This window comes from Hypomesus nipponensis, chromosome 9 (genome assembly GCF_054491055.1).
Source record: "Hypomesus nipponensis isolate SF chromosome 9, ASM5449105v1, whole genome shotgun sequence".
Taxonomy (NCBI): Eukaryota; Metazoa; Chordata; class Actinopteri; order Osmeriformes; family Osmeridae; genus Hypomesus; species Hypomesus nipponensis.
In genome coordinates, this window is record NC_140369.1 from 5,745,712 (window position 1) to 5,761,334 (window position 15,623).

General features: G+C 38.7%; 4 protein-coding genes across 4 annotated transcripts; all 4 read right to left on the reverse strand.

Moving 5' to 3' along the window:
* Positions 1-285: 285 nt before the first annotated feature.
* On the reverse strand, positions 286-1,949 carry LOC146272509 (odorant receptor 131-2-like). The gene is made up of 2 exons (XM_084705585.1): positions 1,794-1,949; positions 286-1,110 (listed from the first exon to the last, which is right to left on the reverse strand). Exons 1-2 carry the CDS (start codon positions 1,947-1,949, stop codon positions 286-288), a joined length of 981 nt encoding a protein of 326 aa, XP_084561711.1.
* A 1,864-nt stretch (positions 1,950-3,813) lies between these two features.
* On the reverse strand, positions 3,814-5,624 carry LOC146272510 (odorant receptor 131-2-like). Its single transcript, XM_084705672.1, has 2 exons — positions 5,469-5,624; positions 3,814-4,638 (listed from the first exon to the last, which is right to left on the reverse strand). The coding sequence occupies exons 1-2, from the start codon at positions 5,622-5,624 to the stop codon at positions 3,814-3,816; spliced, it is 981 nt and encodes a 326-aa protein (XP_084561798.1).
* A 2,557-nt stretch (positions 5,625-8,181) lies between these two features.
* On the reverse strand, positions 8,182-10,113 carry LOC146272511 (odorant receptor 131-2-like). Its single transcript, XM_084705697.1, has 3 exons — positions 9,958-10,113; positions 8,605-9,386; positions 8,182-8,224 (listed from the first exon to the last, which is right to left on the reverse strand). The coding sequence occupies exons 1-3, from the start codon at positions 10,111-10,113 to the stop codon at positions 8,182-8,184; spliced, it is 981 nt and encodes a 326-aa protein (XP_084561823.1).
* A 2,441-nt stretch (positions 10,114-12,554) lies between these two features.
* On the reverse strand, positions 12,555-14,487 carry LOC146272512 (odorant receptor 131-2-like). Its single transcript, XM_084705694.1, has 3 exons — positions 14,332-14,487; positions 12,989-13,759; positions 12,555-12,608 (listed from the first exon to the last, which is right to left on the reverse strand). Exons 1-3 carry the CDS (start codon positions 14,485-14,487, stop codon positions 12,555-12,557), a joined length of 981 nt encoding a protein of 326 aa, XP_084561820.1.
* Between the last annotated feature and the right edge of the window lie 1,136 nt (positions 14,488-15,623).

The following is a 15,623-nucleotide window of genomic DNA, read 5'->3' on the forward strand; positions in this document are numbered from 1 at the left end:
ATGGTTCAAACTCGGTTTGTCTAACCAGACCAAAGCACTGTAAGCTGAGAACCAGGCTAATTCTCAGGTAATATTAAAGGCATCCAACAGGGAATGATTTTGTATTGTGTGTGGGCAGAACAGTGGTCAGGTAAGTTTCATCAGGTTGCTGCAATCTGTAATATACAAACTAAGGTGACTAAAATAAAAATGTTTTGTTTCTAAAATAGCTTGGAAGATTTCTGAACTGAAAGAAACTGTGACTGAGCCCTCACCTCTGCAGGTCAGCAGTAAACACCCTCTCCCTTACAGAGGCCTTTTCTCTCTGCCACTGATCTTAAAGAGAGTGTCATTATGTGGGTAGGTGCTGGCATTCACCCTGCACAGCAGGTACCCCTTGAGATGCTTCCGGAAGGTCTGGTCCCTCAACCCGTACACAATGGGGCTGATGAAGCGTGGGATGATCTGCACGATCACATAAGAGGCAAATCTGATGTCAAGCTGTTTGGTTGGAAAGACCTGGAGCAGTCCAGACTCCAGAAGGGAGTACACGTAGGTAAACATACACAGGAGGAGCTGCAGGCCATGCAACAGGATGGTGTTTCTGGCCTTCCTGGCATCGCCACTGGCGGCTCGCGCTGCGAACATGATGCTTAAGTAGGTGTACAGCAGAGTGAGCCACACCAGTGTCAAGTAAACGTATTGGGGGATGTACTGGTTCTCGCTCATGGTCGTACTCTTGAAGACATTCTCTCGCTGGCAGAAGACCCTGGTGTTGAAGAAGCTGAGGGGTTCAGTAGCAAGGAGGGTGAAGACTTCTTTTAGGATTGGGATAGCACTCACCGCCCACATCAGACCGATGAGCATGTAGGTGCGTCGGACGGTGCAGATCTGGGCGTGGCGCAGCGGGATGCAGACGGCGATGTAGCGCTCTATAGCCATGGTGGCTAAATTGACAGGTGTGTTGAAGGTTGTGAAGATCGCGGTGACCAATAGGAAGCAGCAGAAGGACACATTCAGGGTGAACACAATATAGCTGAGGAGATGGAGGAGGCATGCCAAGGTCAGCTGTAGCATGTCGTTAACCACCAGGTGGATGAACAGGATGTAGCGAGGGTTGGTGTTGAACACCTACGGAGATAAATAAAGACATTGTGGATGTATTTGTGTTAATGGTAAACCACCTGAAAAAGGGAACTTTCAAGTCTTCACAATGTGCTTATTTTATAACAAATAGTTCTATGTATCCACTGCTTTCCAGAGTAGGGTGGAGAAGAGCAGGGTCGGCAATGCCCCCCCAAATGGAATGCTGTGCCTCCTCAAAAAATAATTGTGTTAAAGTATAAATAAGAAATACTGGCATTGGCTATAAATTAAATATCAAGATGGCTACACTTTTCAGCAGAATATGCAGGTCTGCTATTATTTTGACTCTCATACATGCTTTGTAAACGAGTGCCCCCTTTGTGAGAAAAAATGCCCCCCCAACAACAATTAACACAGCTTATCCCTGAAACAGTCACATCTGAAAACCTACAGTACTCATACTTTATTCTTCAGTTCTTAAATTTACACATATGAAATGTTTAAGCTCTTTCCTGTTGTTCTGTTCAGTTGTATTCCTCCAAGAAACATAAAAATGTTTTTTTTTCACGAGTAACATTGCAAACCAGTAACTAAAACCATCTGTATTTTCTCAACTGGGAAAAGTCACGAAATATGTTAAGTCGCATAACATAATTGTTTTGAATAAAAAACAGGTAATGATGCCTAAAAGATGGAGAAATGGAAGTAAAGGATGTATCTGTTTGTACCTGATGTTTTGTAAAGGTGTAGACCAGCGTGCTGTTGATGTAGTTGATGGAGAGACAGAGAGCCACCACGATGATGTGCTTGGTCAAGGCTGTTTCAAACGTGTCATGCTCCATCAGGACAACAGTAAAGTTGCTTTCCCCTGCTGATAGGTTCATCTATTTTACCTGATTTTCTAGAAAACCAGAAAAAAGGTAAATATTTTTATTTTTCTCAGTTGCTTGAGCACATTTGTCCAAGCTGAATCTTTTTCTTCAACAATGAACACACACAATTAATAGTTACACAATTGTATTATATACTGACTACAACCATAAACATCCGAACATAGTCAAACCCCATGTATGTGTCTCTGCAGTTTGTTGATATTTTTGTTGTAAAATATATACAAATACAAAATTAGTAGCTATATCACAGTCTGTTCTTTCTTTCTTTACATGATTAAATGAAAGATGATCAGCTCAGAATTTGTTTTCCTCAAGAGTATGAAAGTCCAAAAACAAAAGCCTTTTTTTTTTCCTACACAAAATCCAAGTACAATCAGCTGTACAAATAAAGCACCAATAGATCACTTCAAAACCAGAAAAGGTTCACATTACTTTGATGGGAATGATTTGTATCAGTATAAGTATTTGTATCAGTATAAGTATTTGCAGTGCTTGTGTCACAGCAATGGGAAAAGGACAGCCTTTTTTGCCCAGTCTAACAGTTTTGCTTGTTAGATTATGATGTAGATCGAGTAGATTCTAGTTATTTAAGCAGCTGATAAAATTGCTGTAGGACCTGGGGTAAATGCAATGCTTGTCTTGGGATTAAATGAATGCATGAATGGAGAAATTGCACATTAGGCTATGTTCATCAAAATGCATGTGTTAAAAAAGGCGTGTTCCATTGAAGTAGCCTATCAAATAGAACAGACAGCTCTTTTGCCCCAAAAAGGAACCAGAATACATTTAACCTCAAATTAAAAGTGCTAGAATGCTCTTCCGGACCATTCTAACTCAAGTCAAGCAGTGTTTCAATAAAAACATGTTAAGATAAGGATAGACAGTAAATCCTTAAACTTGTAGTATTGTTAAATTAATGTTAACTTGATTATCTTTGAAGATAGTAAAACAATGGTTTGTCTGTTTAAGTTTTTTTTTTTTTATGTATACATTTTACAATACATGAATTGACAAGGCTAAGAGTGCCATGCATTTGCAGTATATGAAGCAGTTCCATGTGATGCAGCTTGTATAGTGTGACTGTACTCACCTCCAGTGAAGTTCTTCAATGTGACGGTCTGGTAACCTTTCTTTGAGTCTTACGTTTATGTATTTTGAATAGAGCCCTGGGATTGATTGTTTTTTGACAGTGTGTGCATCATAATATTTGAGAATGAAGCCATGTTAGGCTTATTGTATGAGCAAAAACAACAGCATGTTATTGGAGAGAATGAGGACCATTCCCCAAGGTCAAGAAATGTTCACACGGGGATACAAACAAACAAGGATTTTATGCATTTTTAACACTTTATCTTCAATAGTAAGTGAATTGATCTGTATGAATTTACTTTAGGTATGGTTTACTGTACTTAATGACCTGCCTCAATTAATCACATTTATCACCACCATCTCAGAAAATGAGCAAAATATTTTATTGTTTCTAAAACAACAACATACAATCAAGAGAATGACACTTGAGAATTTTTCTGATGGCATTCATATACTGGTTGCACATATGTAATTGTTACACAACGTGGTTCAAACTCTGTTTGTCTAACCAGAACAAAGCACTGTAAGCTGAGAACCAGGCTGATTCTCAGGTAACATTAAAGGCATCTGACAGGGAATTATTTTGTATTGTGTTTGGGCTGAACAGTGGTCAGGTGGTTCATCAGGTTGCTGCAATTTATATATACAAATTACGATGACTAAAATAAAAATGTTTTGTTTCTAAAATTGCTTGTAAGATTTCTGAACTGAAAGAAACTGTGACTGAACCCTCACCTCTACAGGTCGGCAGTAAAAACCTCCTCGCTTACAGAGGCCTTTTCTTTTTACCACTGACGTTACAGAGAGTGTCATTATGTGGGTAGGTGCTCGCATTCACCCTGCACAGCAGGGACCCCTTGAGATGCTTCCGGAAGGTCTGGTCCCTCAACCCGTACACGATGGGGCTGACGAAGCGTGGGATGATCTGCACGATCACGTAAGAGAAAAATCTGATCTCCAGCAGTTTGGTTGGGAAGAGATACAGCAGGCCTCCTTCCAGTGGAGAGCGCACATAGGAGATCATACACAGGAGGAGCTGCAGGCCATGCAACAGGATGGTGTTTCTGGCCTTCCTGGCATCGCCACTGGCGGCTCGCGCTGCGAACATGATGCTTAAGTAGGTGTACAGCAGAGTGAGCCACACTAGTGCCAGGAAGACATAATGGGGGATGTACTGATTCACACTCCTGGTCGTACTCTTGAAGACATTCTCTCGCCAGCAGAAGATCCTGGTGTTTAAGAAGCTGAGGGGTTCAGTAGCAAAGAGGGTGAAGACTTCTTTTAGGATAGGGATAGCACTCACCGCCCACATCAGACCGATGACCATGTAGATGCGTCGGACGGTGCAGATCTGGGCGTGGCGCAGCGGGATGCAGACGGCGATGTAGCGCTCTATAGCCATGGTGGCTAGATTGACAGGTGTGTTGAAGGTTGTGAAGATCAAGAAGACCAATAGGAAGCAGCAGAAGGACACATTCAGGGTATACACGATGTAGCTGAGGACATGGAGGAGGCATGCCAAGGTCAGCTGTAGCATGTCGTTAACCACCAGGTGGATGAACAGGATGTAGCGAGGGTTGGTGTTGAACACCTACCGAGATAGATAAGCACATCATAGATCTATTTGTAATAATGGAAAAGCACCTGAAAAAAGGAAACTTTCAAGTCTTCACAATGTTCCTATTTTATAACGAATAGTTCTATATATCCACTGCTTTACAAAGGGTGGAGGAGAGCAGGGCCGCCTCCAAGGGGGGGCATTGGGGGGCAATGCCCCCCTAAATGGAATGCTGTGCCCCCTCAAAAAATAATTTTGTTAAAGTATAAATAAGAAATACTGGCGTTGGCTATAAATCACATGCTTTGTAAACGCGTGCCACCCTTGTGAAAAAAATTACCCCCAATTTAATCCATTCTGGAGTCGAGTCTGGAGAAGAAACATCAGAAATTACATCAAAAGCTGATGATGACACAGATGTACAGCCGTGAAAATGGAAATTAATTGAAGATATTGGTTCAAGTACAGTTTACTTTATATGTGGACAACAATTAATCTTATCCCTGAAACAGTCCCATCTGAAAACCTTCAATAATTACTTTATTCTTCAGTTCTGAAATGTACACATATAAAATGTTTAATCTCTTTCCTGTTGTTCTGTTCAGTTGTATTCCTCCAAGAAAAATCGAAAGTTTATTTTCAGTGGTAATATTGCAAACCACTAACTAAAACCAGCTGTATTTTCTCAACTGGGAAAAGTAAAAAAAAAAATAAGTCACTTAACATATATATATATATATATATATATATATATATATATATATATATATATATATATATATATATATATATATATATATAATATATATGTAAAGATGCCTAAAAGATGGAGAAATGGAAATAAAGGATGTATCTGTTTGTACCTGATGTTTTGCAAAGGTGTGGACCAGCGTGCTGTTTATGTAGTTGATGGAGAGACAGAGAGCCACCACGATGATGTTCTTGGTCAAGGCTGTTTCAAACGTGTCACGCTCCATCAGGACAACAGTAAAGTTGCTTTCCCCTGCTGAGAAGTTCATCTCTTTTACCTGATTTTCTAGATAACCAGAAAAAAAGTAAAAACTTTTTTTTTCTCAGTTTCTTGACCACATTTGTCCAAGCTGAATCTTTTTCCTCAACAATGAACGCACACAATTAATAGTTACACAATTGTATTATCTACTGACTACAACCATAAACATGCCCTAATATTGTCAAACCCCATGTATGTGTCTGTGCCGTTTGTTGATATACTGTATGTTGTAAAATATATACAAATAAAAATGAGTAGCTATATCACAGTCTGTTCTTTCTTTCTTTACATGATTCCATCAAAAATAGTGTTCCTCAAGAGCATGAAAGTCCAAAAACAAAAGCCTTTCATATAATTCTCTATACAAATTCCAAGTACAATCAGCTATACAAATAAAACACCAAGAAATCACTTCAAAACCAGAAAAGGTTCACATTACTTTGATGGGAATGATTTGTATCAGCTCAACTAAGCAATGTATTAAGTAATTGCAGTGCGTGTGTCACAGCAATGGGAAAAGGACAGCCTTTTTTCCCCTTTAAAAAAACCTGTTTAGCCTGTTAGATTAGGATGTAGATCGAGTAGATTCTAGTTATTTAAGCAGTTGATCAAATTGTTGTAGGACATGGGATAATTGCAATGCTTGTCTTCGGATAAAAAAAATGCATGAACGGAGAAATTGCACATTAGGCTATGTCCATACGTTCAAAAAGTTTAAGCTAATTTTTTTCTCAGTTGCTTGACCACATTTGTCCAAGCTGAATCTTTTTCCTCAACAATGAACACACACAATTAATAGTTACACAATGTATTATATACTGACTACAACCATAAACATGCCTTAACAAAGTCATTCTCATGTATGTGTCTGTGCCGTTTGTTGATATACTGTGTGTTGTAAAATATATAACAATAAAAAATGAGTAGCTATATCACAGTCTGTTCTTTCTTTCCTAACATGATTCCATGAAAGATGATCAGTGCAGAAAAAGTGTTCCTCAAGAATATGAATGTCCAGAAATTAAAGCCTTTTCTTATTTTTCCTCATACAAGTTCAAGGTACCATCACAGACAATGCAAATAACAGAAATCACTTCAAAACCAGTAAAAGGTTCACATTACTGTTGTGGGAATAATTTGTATCGCTCAACTGATAAATGTGTTTAGTATTTGCAGTCTGTGTGTCACAGCAAAGGGAAAAGGACTTGTTTTGCTAGTTATGTTATGATGCAGATCGAGTAGATTCTAGTTATTTAAGCAGTTGAGAAAAAAGTTGTAAGACAATGGTTATATACAATGCTTGTCTTGGGAAGAAAAAAATGAAGGAATGGAAATTGCACATTAGGCTATGTTCATCAAAATGCATGTGTTAATAAGGCTTGTTCCATTAATATAGCCTATCAAATAGAACAGACGGCTCTTTTGCCCCAAAAAGGAACCAGAACACTTATTATCTTATAGTAAAAGTACCAGAATGCTCGTCCGAACCATTCTAACTCAAGTCAAGCAGTGGTTAAATAAAAACATGTTACATTGATGCTAACTTTAGCCAGTAAATCCTTAAACTTGTCGTATTGTTAAATTAATGTTAACTTGATTATCTTTGAAGAAAGTAAAACAATGGTTTGTCTGTTTAAGTTGTTCATAATGCAAAAACAATACATTCATTTACAATGCTAACAGTGCCATGCATTTGCAGAACATGAAGCAGATGCATGTGATGCAGCTTGTATAGTGTGGCTGTACTCACCTCCAGTGAAGTTCTACAATGTGAAGGTCTGGTAACCTTTCTTTCAGTCTTGAGTTTATGTATTTTGATTAGAGCCCTGGGATTGATTGTTTTTTGAGTGCAAGAAACAGGAAGAGAGAGAGAGTGTGTGCATCATAATATTTGAGAATGAAGCCATGTTATGAAAACAACAGCATTTTATTGCCTAGAATGAGGACCCTTCCCCAAGGTCAAGAAATGTTCGCACTGGGATACAAACAACCAGGGATTTTATGCATTTTATGCAGCTAACATAACTGTCAACCTGCATGATTATATTTAACACTTTATCTTCAATAGTAAGTGAGTTGATCTGTATGCATTTACTTTATGTATGGTTTACTGAACTTAATGACCTGCCTCAATTAATCACATTTATCACCACCATATCAGAAAACACACAAATATTTTATTGTGTCTAAAGAAGCAACATACAATCAAAAGAATGACACTTGAGAATTTTTTTGATTACATTCATATGCTGGTTACACATATGTAATTGTTACACAACGTGGTTCAAACTCTGTTTGTCTAACCAGACCAAAGCACTGTAACCTGAGAACCAGGCTAATTCTCAGGTAACATTAAAGGCACCCTACACGGAATGATTTTGTATTGTGTGTGGGCTGAACAGTGGTCAGGTTAGTTTCATTAGGTTGCTGAAATTTGTAAATACAAACTACGTTGACTAAAATAAAAAATGTTTTGTTTCTAAAATTCCTTGTAAGATTTCTGAACTGAAAGAAACTGTGACTGAACCCTCACCTCTGCAGGTCGGCAGTAAGCACCCTCTCACTTACAGAGGTCTTTTCTCTCTGCCACTGATCTTAAAGAGAGTGGCATTACGCGGTAGGATTGCCAACCGTCCAGAATTGTCCCGGACATCCTGAATTATGGGTGGGCAAATGTTGTAATGGGACACGGTTGTTGCTTGTTGGTGACAGTTTGTGTGAAATGGCCACTGGTGAGGTGAGCGTTATTGTGCATCAAAAGGAGAAACTTGTAATAATTGCCTTGACTATTACTATGAACAATACACACAAGCGAGTACCTATTAGTGGTTTGCCAAAATTAAACTGAAATCAGTAAGTTTATCATGGTATGGCTGATGAAAGCTTGCGATTGCCGTTATTGTTTTTCAGCTATTGGTGCACGCGCATGTGCGTGTGCGCACCTGGAAGAAAGTATCCCTCATTTGGGGTTGAGAGTGTTGGCAACCCTATTACGTGGGTAGGTGCTGGCATTCACCTTGCACAGCAGGTCCCCCTTGAGATGCTTCCGGAAGGTCTTGTCCCTCAACCCGTAAACGATGGGACTGACGAAGCGTGGGATGATCTGCACGATCACGTAGGAGGCAAATCTGATCTCCAGCAGTTTAATTGGGAAGAGATACAGCAGGCCTCCTTCCAGTGCAGCACGCACATAGGAGATCATACACAGGAGGAGCTGCAGGCCATGCAACAGGATGGTGTTTCTGGCCTTTCTGGCATCGCCACTGGCAGCTCGCGCTGCGAACATGATGCTTAAGTAGGTGTACAGCAGAGTGAGCCACACCAGTGCCAGGAAGACATAAAGAGAGGTATTCTTCCTCTCAATCATAGATGGGTACCGGAAGAGGCCTTCTGCATGGCAGAAGATCCTGGAGCTGAAGAAGCTGAGGGGTTCATTAGCAACTAGGATGAAAACATCTGGCAGGATAGGGATGGCAGTCAAGACCCAGATCAGACTAATGGTGATGTAGGTGCGTTGGACGGTGCAGATCTGGGCGTGGCGCAGCGGGATGCAGACGGCGATGTAGCGCTCTATAGCCATGGTGGCCAGATTGACAGGTGTGTTGAAGGTTGTGAAAATCAAGAAGACCAATAGGAAGCAGCAGAAGGACACATTCAGGGTGAACACGATGTAGCTGAGGACATAGAGTAGGCATGCCAAGGTCAGCTGTAGCATGTCGTTAACCACCAGGTGGATGAACAGGATGTAGCGAGGGTTGGTGTTGAACACCTAAGGAGATAAATAAGCTTGTTATGGATCTATTTGCATTAAAGGAAAAACACCTGACCAAAACAAACTTTCAACCTTAAAGTTGTCACAATGTGCCTATTCTATAACAAAAATAGTTCTATATAGCCACCACTTTTCAGAGTAGGGTGCAGAAGAGACATCAGAAATTTGGAAAATTACATCAAATGCTGATTATGACACGGATGTACAGTTGTGAAAATGGGAATTCATTGTAGAAATTAGTTTAAGTACGGTTTACTTTGTATGTGGACCACAGTGAACACATCTTTTCCTTGAAACAGTCACATCTGAAAACCTACAGTACTTAACCTGTACTTTATTCTTTAGTTTTTAAAATTACACATATAAAATATTTAATTCAAGAAACTTTAAAAAAATTATACAAAATTCACAGACCTTGTAACATAGCACCAATTTAAACCAGCTCTATTTTCTCAACTGGCAGGAGAAAATTGATTGACAAAAAATAACAAGAACTGTAAAAAATTATACAAATGTTAAAATGCATAAAAGATGGAGAAAGGGAAATAAAGGATGTGTCTATTTGTACCTGATGTTTTGTAAAGGTGTGGACCAGCGTGCTGTTGATGTAGTTGATGGAGAGACAAAGAGCCACCACAATGATGTTCTTGGTCAAGGCTGTTTCAAACGTGTCACGCTCCATCAGGACAACAGTAAAGTTGCTTTCCCCTGCTGAGAAGTTCATCTCTTTTACCTGATTTTCTAGATAACCAGAAAAAAAGTAAAAACAATTTTTTTTCTCAATTTCTTGACAACATTTGTCCAAGCTGAATCTTTTTCCTCAACAATGAATGCACACAATTAATAGTTACACAATTGTATTATCTACTGACGACAACCATAAACATACCTTAATATTGTCAAACCCCATGTATGTGTCTGTGCAGTTTGTTGATATACTGTATGTTGTAAAATATATACAAATAAAAAAATTCAAGTACAATCAGCTATACAAATAAAACACCCAAGAAATCACTTCAAAACCAGAAAAGGTTCACATTACTTTGATGGGAATGATTTGTATCAGCTCAACTAAGCAATGTATTAAGTAATTGCAGTGCGTGTGTCACAGCAATGGGAAAAGGACAGCCTTTTTTCCCCTTTAAAAAAACCTGTTTAGCCTGTTAGATTAGGATGTAGATCGAGTAGATTCTAGTTATTTAAGCAGTTGATCAAATTGTTGTAGGACATGGGATAATTGCAATGCTTGTCTTCGGATAAAAAAAATGCATGAACGGAGAAATTGCACATTAGGCTATGTCCATACGTTCAAAAAGTTTAAGCTAATTTTTTTCTCAGTTGCTTGACCACATTTGTCCAAGCTGAATCTTTTTCCTCAACAATGAACACACACAATTAATAGTTACACAATGTATTATATACTGACTACAACCATAAACATGCCTTAACAAAGTCATTCTCATGTATGCGTCTGTGCCGTTTGTTGATATACTGTGTGTTGTAAAATATATAACAATAACAAATGAGTAGCTATATCACAGTCTGTTCTTTCTTTCCTAACATGATTCCATGAAAGATGATCAGTGCAGAAAAAGTGTTCCTCAAGAATATGAATGTCCAGAAATTAAAGCCTTTTCTTATTTTTCTTCATACAAGTTCAAGGTACCATCACAGACAATGCAAATAACAGAAATCACTTCAAAACCAGTAAAAGGTTCACATTACTGTTATGGGAATAATTTGTATCTGCTCAACTGATAAATGTGTTTAGTATTTGCAGTGTGTGTGTCACAGCAAAGGGAAAAGGACTTGTTTTGCTTGTTATGTTATGATGCAGATCGAGTAGATTCTAGTTATTTAAGCAGTTGAGAAAAAAGTTGTAAGACAATGGTTATATACAATGCTTGTCTTGGGGGAAAAAAAATGAAGGAATGGAAATTGCACATTAGGCTATGTTCATCAAAATGCATGAGTTAATAAGGCTTGTTCCATTAATATAGCCTATCAAATAGAACAGACGGCTCTTTTGCCCCAAAAAGGAACCAGAACACTTATTATCTTATAGTAAAAGTACCAGAATGCTCGTCCGAACCATTCTAACTCAAGTCAAGCAGTGGTTAAATAAAAACATGTTACATTGATGCTAACTTTAGCCAGTAAATCCTTAAACTTGTCGTATTGTTAAATTAATGTTAACTTGATTATCTTTGAAGAAAGTAAAACAATGGTTTGTCTGTTTAAGTTGTTCATAATGCAAAAACAATACATTCATTTACAATGCTAACAGTGCCATGCATTTGCAGAACATGAAGCAGTTGCATGTGATGCAGCTTGTATAGTGTGACTGTACTCACCTCCAGTGAAGTTCTACAATGTGAAGGTCTGGTAACCTTTCTTTCAGTCTTGAGTTTATGTATTTTGATTAGAGCCCTGGGATTGATTGTTTTTTGAGTGCAAGAAACAGGAAGAGAGAGAGAGTGTGTGCATCATAATATTTGAGAATGGAGCCATGTTATGCGCAAAAACAACAGCATTTTATTGCCTAGAATGAGGACCCTTCCCCAAGGTCAAGAAATGTTCACACTGGGATACAAACAACCAGGGATTTTATACATTTTATGCAGCTAACATAACTGTCAACCTGCATGATTATATTTAACACTTTATCTTCAATAGTAAGTGAGTTGATCTGTATGCATTTACTTTATGTATGGTTTACTGAACTTAATGACCTGCCTCAATTAATCACATTTATTACCACCATATCAGAAAACACACAAATATTTTATTGTGTCTAAAGAAGCAACATACAATCAAAAGAATGACACTTGAGAATGTTTTTGATTACATTCATATGCTAGTTACACATATGTAATTGTTACACAACGTGGTTCAAACTCTGTTTGTCTAACCAGACCAAAGCACTGTAACCTGAGAACCAGGCTAATTCTCAGGTAACATTAAAGGCACCCTACACTGAATTATTTTGTATTGTGTGTGGGCTGAACAGTGGTCAGGTTAGTTTCATTAGGTTGCTGCAATTTGTAAATACAAACTACGCTGACTAAAATAAAAAAAAATGTGTTTCTAAAATTCCTTGTAAGATTTCTGAACTGAAAGAAACTGTGACTGAACCCTCACCTCTGCAGGTAAGCACCTTCTCACTTACAGAGGTCTTTTCTCTCTGCCACTGATCTTAAAGAGAGTGGCATTACGCGGTAGGATTGCCAACCGTCCAGAATTGTCCCGGACATCCTGAATTATGGGTGGGCAAATGTTGCTATGGGACACGGTTGTTGCTTGTTGGTGACAGTTTGTGTGAAATGGCCACTGGTGAGGTGAGCGTTATTGTCCATCAAAAGGAGAAACTTGTAATATTTGCCTTGACTATTACTATGAACAATACATACAAGCGAGTACCTATTAGTGGTTTGCCAAAATTAAACTGAATTGAGTAAGTTTATCAAGGTATGGCTGATGAAAGCTTGCGATTGCCGTTATTGTTTTTCAGCTATTGGTGCACGCGCATGTGCGTGTGCGCACCTGGAAGAAAGTTTCCCTCATTTGGGGTTGAGAAAGTTGGCAACCCTATTACATGGGTAGGTGCTGGCATTCACCTTGCACAGCAGGTCCCCCTTGAGATGCTTCCGGAAGGTCTTGTCCCTCAACCCGTAAACGATGGGACTGACGAAGCGTGGGATGATCTGCACGATCACGTAGGAGGCAAATCTGATCTCCAGCAGTTTAATTGGGAAGAGATACAGCAGGCCTCCTTCCAGTGCAGCACGCACATAGGAGATCATACACAGGAGGAGCTGCAGGCCATGCAACAGGATGGTGTTTCTGGCCTTTCTGGCATCGCCACTGGCAGCTCGCGCTGCAAACATGATGCTTAAGTAGGTGTACAGCAGAGTGAGCCACACCAGTGCCAGGAAGACGTAAAGAGAGGTATTCTTCCTCTCAATCATTGATGGGTACCGGAAGAGGCCTTCTGGATGGCAGAAGATCCTGGAGCTGAAGAAGCTTAGGGGTTCATTAGCAACTAGGATGAAAACATCTGGCAGGATAGGGATGGCAGTCAAGACCCAGATCAGACTAATGGTGATGTAGGTGCGTTGGACGGTGCAGATCTGGGCGTGGCGCAGCGGGATGCAGACGGCGATGTAGCGCTCTATAGCCATGGTGGCCAGATTGACAGGTGTGTTGAAGGTTGTGAAAATCAAGAAGACCAATAGGAAGCAGCAGAAGGACACATTCAGGGTGAACACAATGTAGCTGAGGACATAGAGGAGGCATGCCAAGGTCAGCTGTAGCATGTCGTTAACCACCAAGTGGATGAACAGGATGTAGCGAGGGTTGGTGTTGAACACCTACGGAGATAAATAAGCATGTTATGGATCTATTTGCATTAAAGGAAAAACACCTGACCAAAACAAACTTTCAACCTTAAAGTTGTCACAATGTGCCTATTCTATAACAAAAATAGTTCTATATAGCCACCACTTTTCAGAGTAGGGTGCAGAAGAGACATCAGAAATTTGGAAAATTACATCAAATGCTGATTATGACACGGATGTACAGTTGTGAAAATGGGAATTCATTGTAGAAATTAGTTTAAGTACGGTTTACTTTGTATGTGGACCACAGTGAACACATCTTTTCCTTGAAACAGTCACATCTGAAGACCTACAGTACTTAACTTGTACTTTATTCTTCAGTTTGTAAAATTACACATATAAAATATTTAATTCAAGAAACTTTTAAAAAAATTATACAAAATTCACAGACCTTGTAACATAGCACCAATTTAAACCAGCTCTATTTTCTCAACTGGCAGGAGAAAATTGATTGACAAAAAATAACAAGAACTGTAAAAAATTATACAAATGTTAAAATGCATAAAAGATGGAGAAAGGGAAATAAAGGATGTGTCTATTTGTACCTGATGTTTTGTAAAGGTGTGGACCAGCGTGCTGTTGATGTAGTTGATGGAGAGACAGAGAGCCACCACGATGATGTTCTTGGTCAAGGCTGTTTCAAACGTGTCACGCTCCATCAGGACAACAGTAAAGTTGCTTTCCCCTGCTGAGAAGTTCATCTCTTTTACCTGATTTTCTAAATACCCCCAAAAAAGTTAAGACACACATTTAGTGCTTGAGCACATTTGTCCAAGCTGAATCTTATTCCTCAACAATGAACACACACAATTAATAGTTACACAATTGTATTACTGACTACAACCATAAACATGCCCGAACATAGTCAAACTCATGTATAAGTCTGTGCCGTTTGTTGATATATTGTATGTTGTAAAATATCTACAAATAAAAAAAACACGTGGATTTATCACAGTTTGTTCTTTCTTTCCTAACATGATTCCATGAAAGACGATCAGTGCAGAAAAAAAGTGTTTCTCAAGAGCATGAATGTCCAGTAACAAAAGCCTTTCTTATTTTCGCTATACAAATTCTTAGTACTATCAGAAAATACAAAAGAAACACCAGGAAATAATTTCAAAACCAGAAAAGGTTCACATTACTGTTATGGGAATGATTCGTATCAGCTCAACTAAGAACTATGTTTGGTATTTGCAGTTCCTGTGTGACAGCAATGGAAAACTTGCACCCAAAAAAGTTATGTTATGATGTAAATCCAGTAGACTCCAATTATTTTAGCAGTTGAGAACATTGTTGTAGGACGAGGGTTATATACAATGCTTGTTGAGGGATGAAATAAACGAAGCAAGGGAGAAATTGCACATTAGGCTTTGTTCATCAAAATGCATATGTTAATAGGGATTAATCCATTAATGTAGCCCATCAAATAGAACAGGCTCTTTTGCCCCAAAAAGGAACCGAAACACTTTTTATCTTATAGTAAAAGTACCAGACTGCTCGTCCGAACCATTCTAACTCAAGTCAAGCGGTGGTTAAATAAAAACATGTTATGATAAGGATAGCCAGTAAATCCATAAACATGTAGTATTGTTACATTAATGTTAACTTGATTATCTTTGAAGATAGTAAACAAATGGTTTGTCTGTTTAAATAGTTTATTATGTATACATTTTAAAATACATTAATTTACAATGCTAAAAGTGCCATGCATTTGCAGTATACGAAGCAGTTGCATGTGATACAGCTTGCATAGTGTGGCTGTACTCACCTCCAGTGAAGTTCTTCATTGTGACGGTCTGGTAACCTTTCTTTCACTATTAAGTTTATGTATTTTGAT

What these genes read in the sequence shown, in the direction of transcription:
- LOC146272512 (XM_084705694.1), bottom strand. Translation starts at nt 14,487, where the DNA reads ATGAACTTCTCAGCAGGGGAAAGCAACTTTACTGTTGTCCTGATGGAG. An exon ending in ACACCTTTACAAAACATCAG is followed by an intron (nt 13,760 to 14,331) that starts GTACAAATAGAC and finishes TTATCTCCGTAG; the next exon opens with GTGTTCAACACCAACCCTCG. An exon ending in AGGTGAATGCCAGCACCTAC is followed by an intron (nt 12,609 to 12,988) that starts CCATGTAATAGG and finishes TTGGCAATCCTA; the next exon opens with CCGCGTAATGCCACTCTCTT.
- LOC146272509 (XM_084705585.1), bottom strand. Translation starts at nt 1,949, where the DNA reads ATGAACCTATCAGCAGGGGAAAGCAACTTTACTGTTGTCCTGATGGAG. An exon ending in ACACCTTTACAAAACATCAG is followed by an intron (nt 1,111 to 1,793) that starts GTACAAACAGAT and finishes TTATCTCCGTAG; the next exon opens with GTGTTCAACACCAACCCTCG.
- LOC146272511 (XM_084705697.1), bottom strand. Translation starts at nt 10,113, where the DNA reads ATGAACTTCTCAGCAGGGGAAAGCAACTTTACTGTTGTCCTGATGGAG. An exon ending in ACACCTTTACAAAACATCAG is followed by an intron (nt 9,387 to 9,957) that starts GTACAAATAGAC and finishes TTATCTCCTTAG; the next exon opens with GTGTTCAACACCAACCCTCG. An exon ending in AGCACCTACCCACGTAATAG is followed by an intron (nt 8,225 to 8,604) that starts GGTTGCCAACAC and finishes ACCGCGTAATGC; the next exon opens with CACTCTCTTTAAGATCAGTG.
- LOC146272510 (XM_084705672.1), bottom strand. Translation starts at nt 5,624, where the DNA reads ATGAACTTCTCAGCAGGGGAAAGCAACTTTACTGTTGTCCTGATGGAG. An exon ending in ACACCTTTGCAAAACATCAG is followed by an intron (nt 4,639 to 5,468) that starts GTACAAACAGAT and finishes CTATCTCGGTAG; the next exon opens with GTGTTCAACACCAACCCTCG.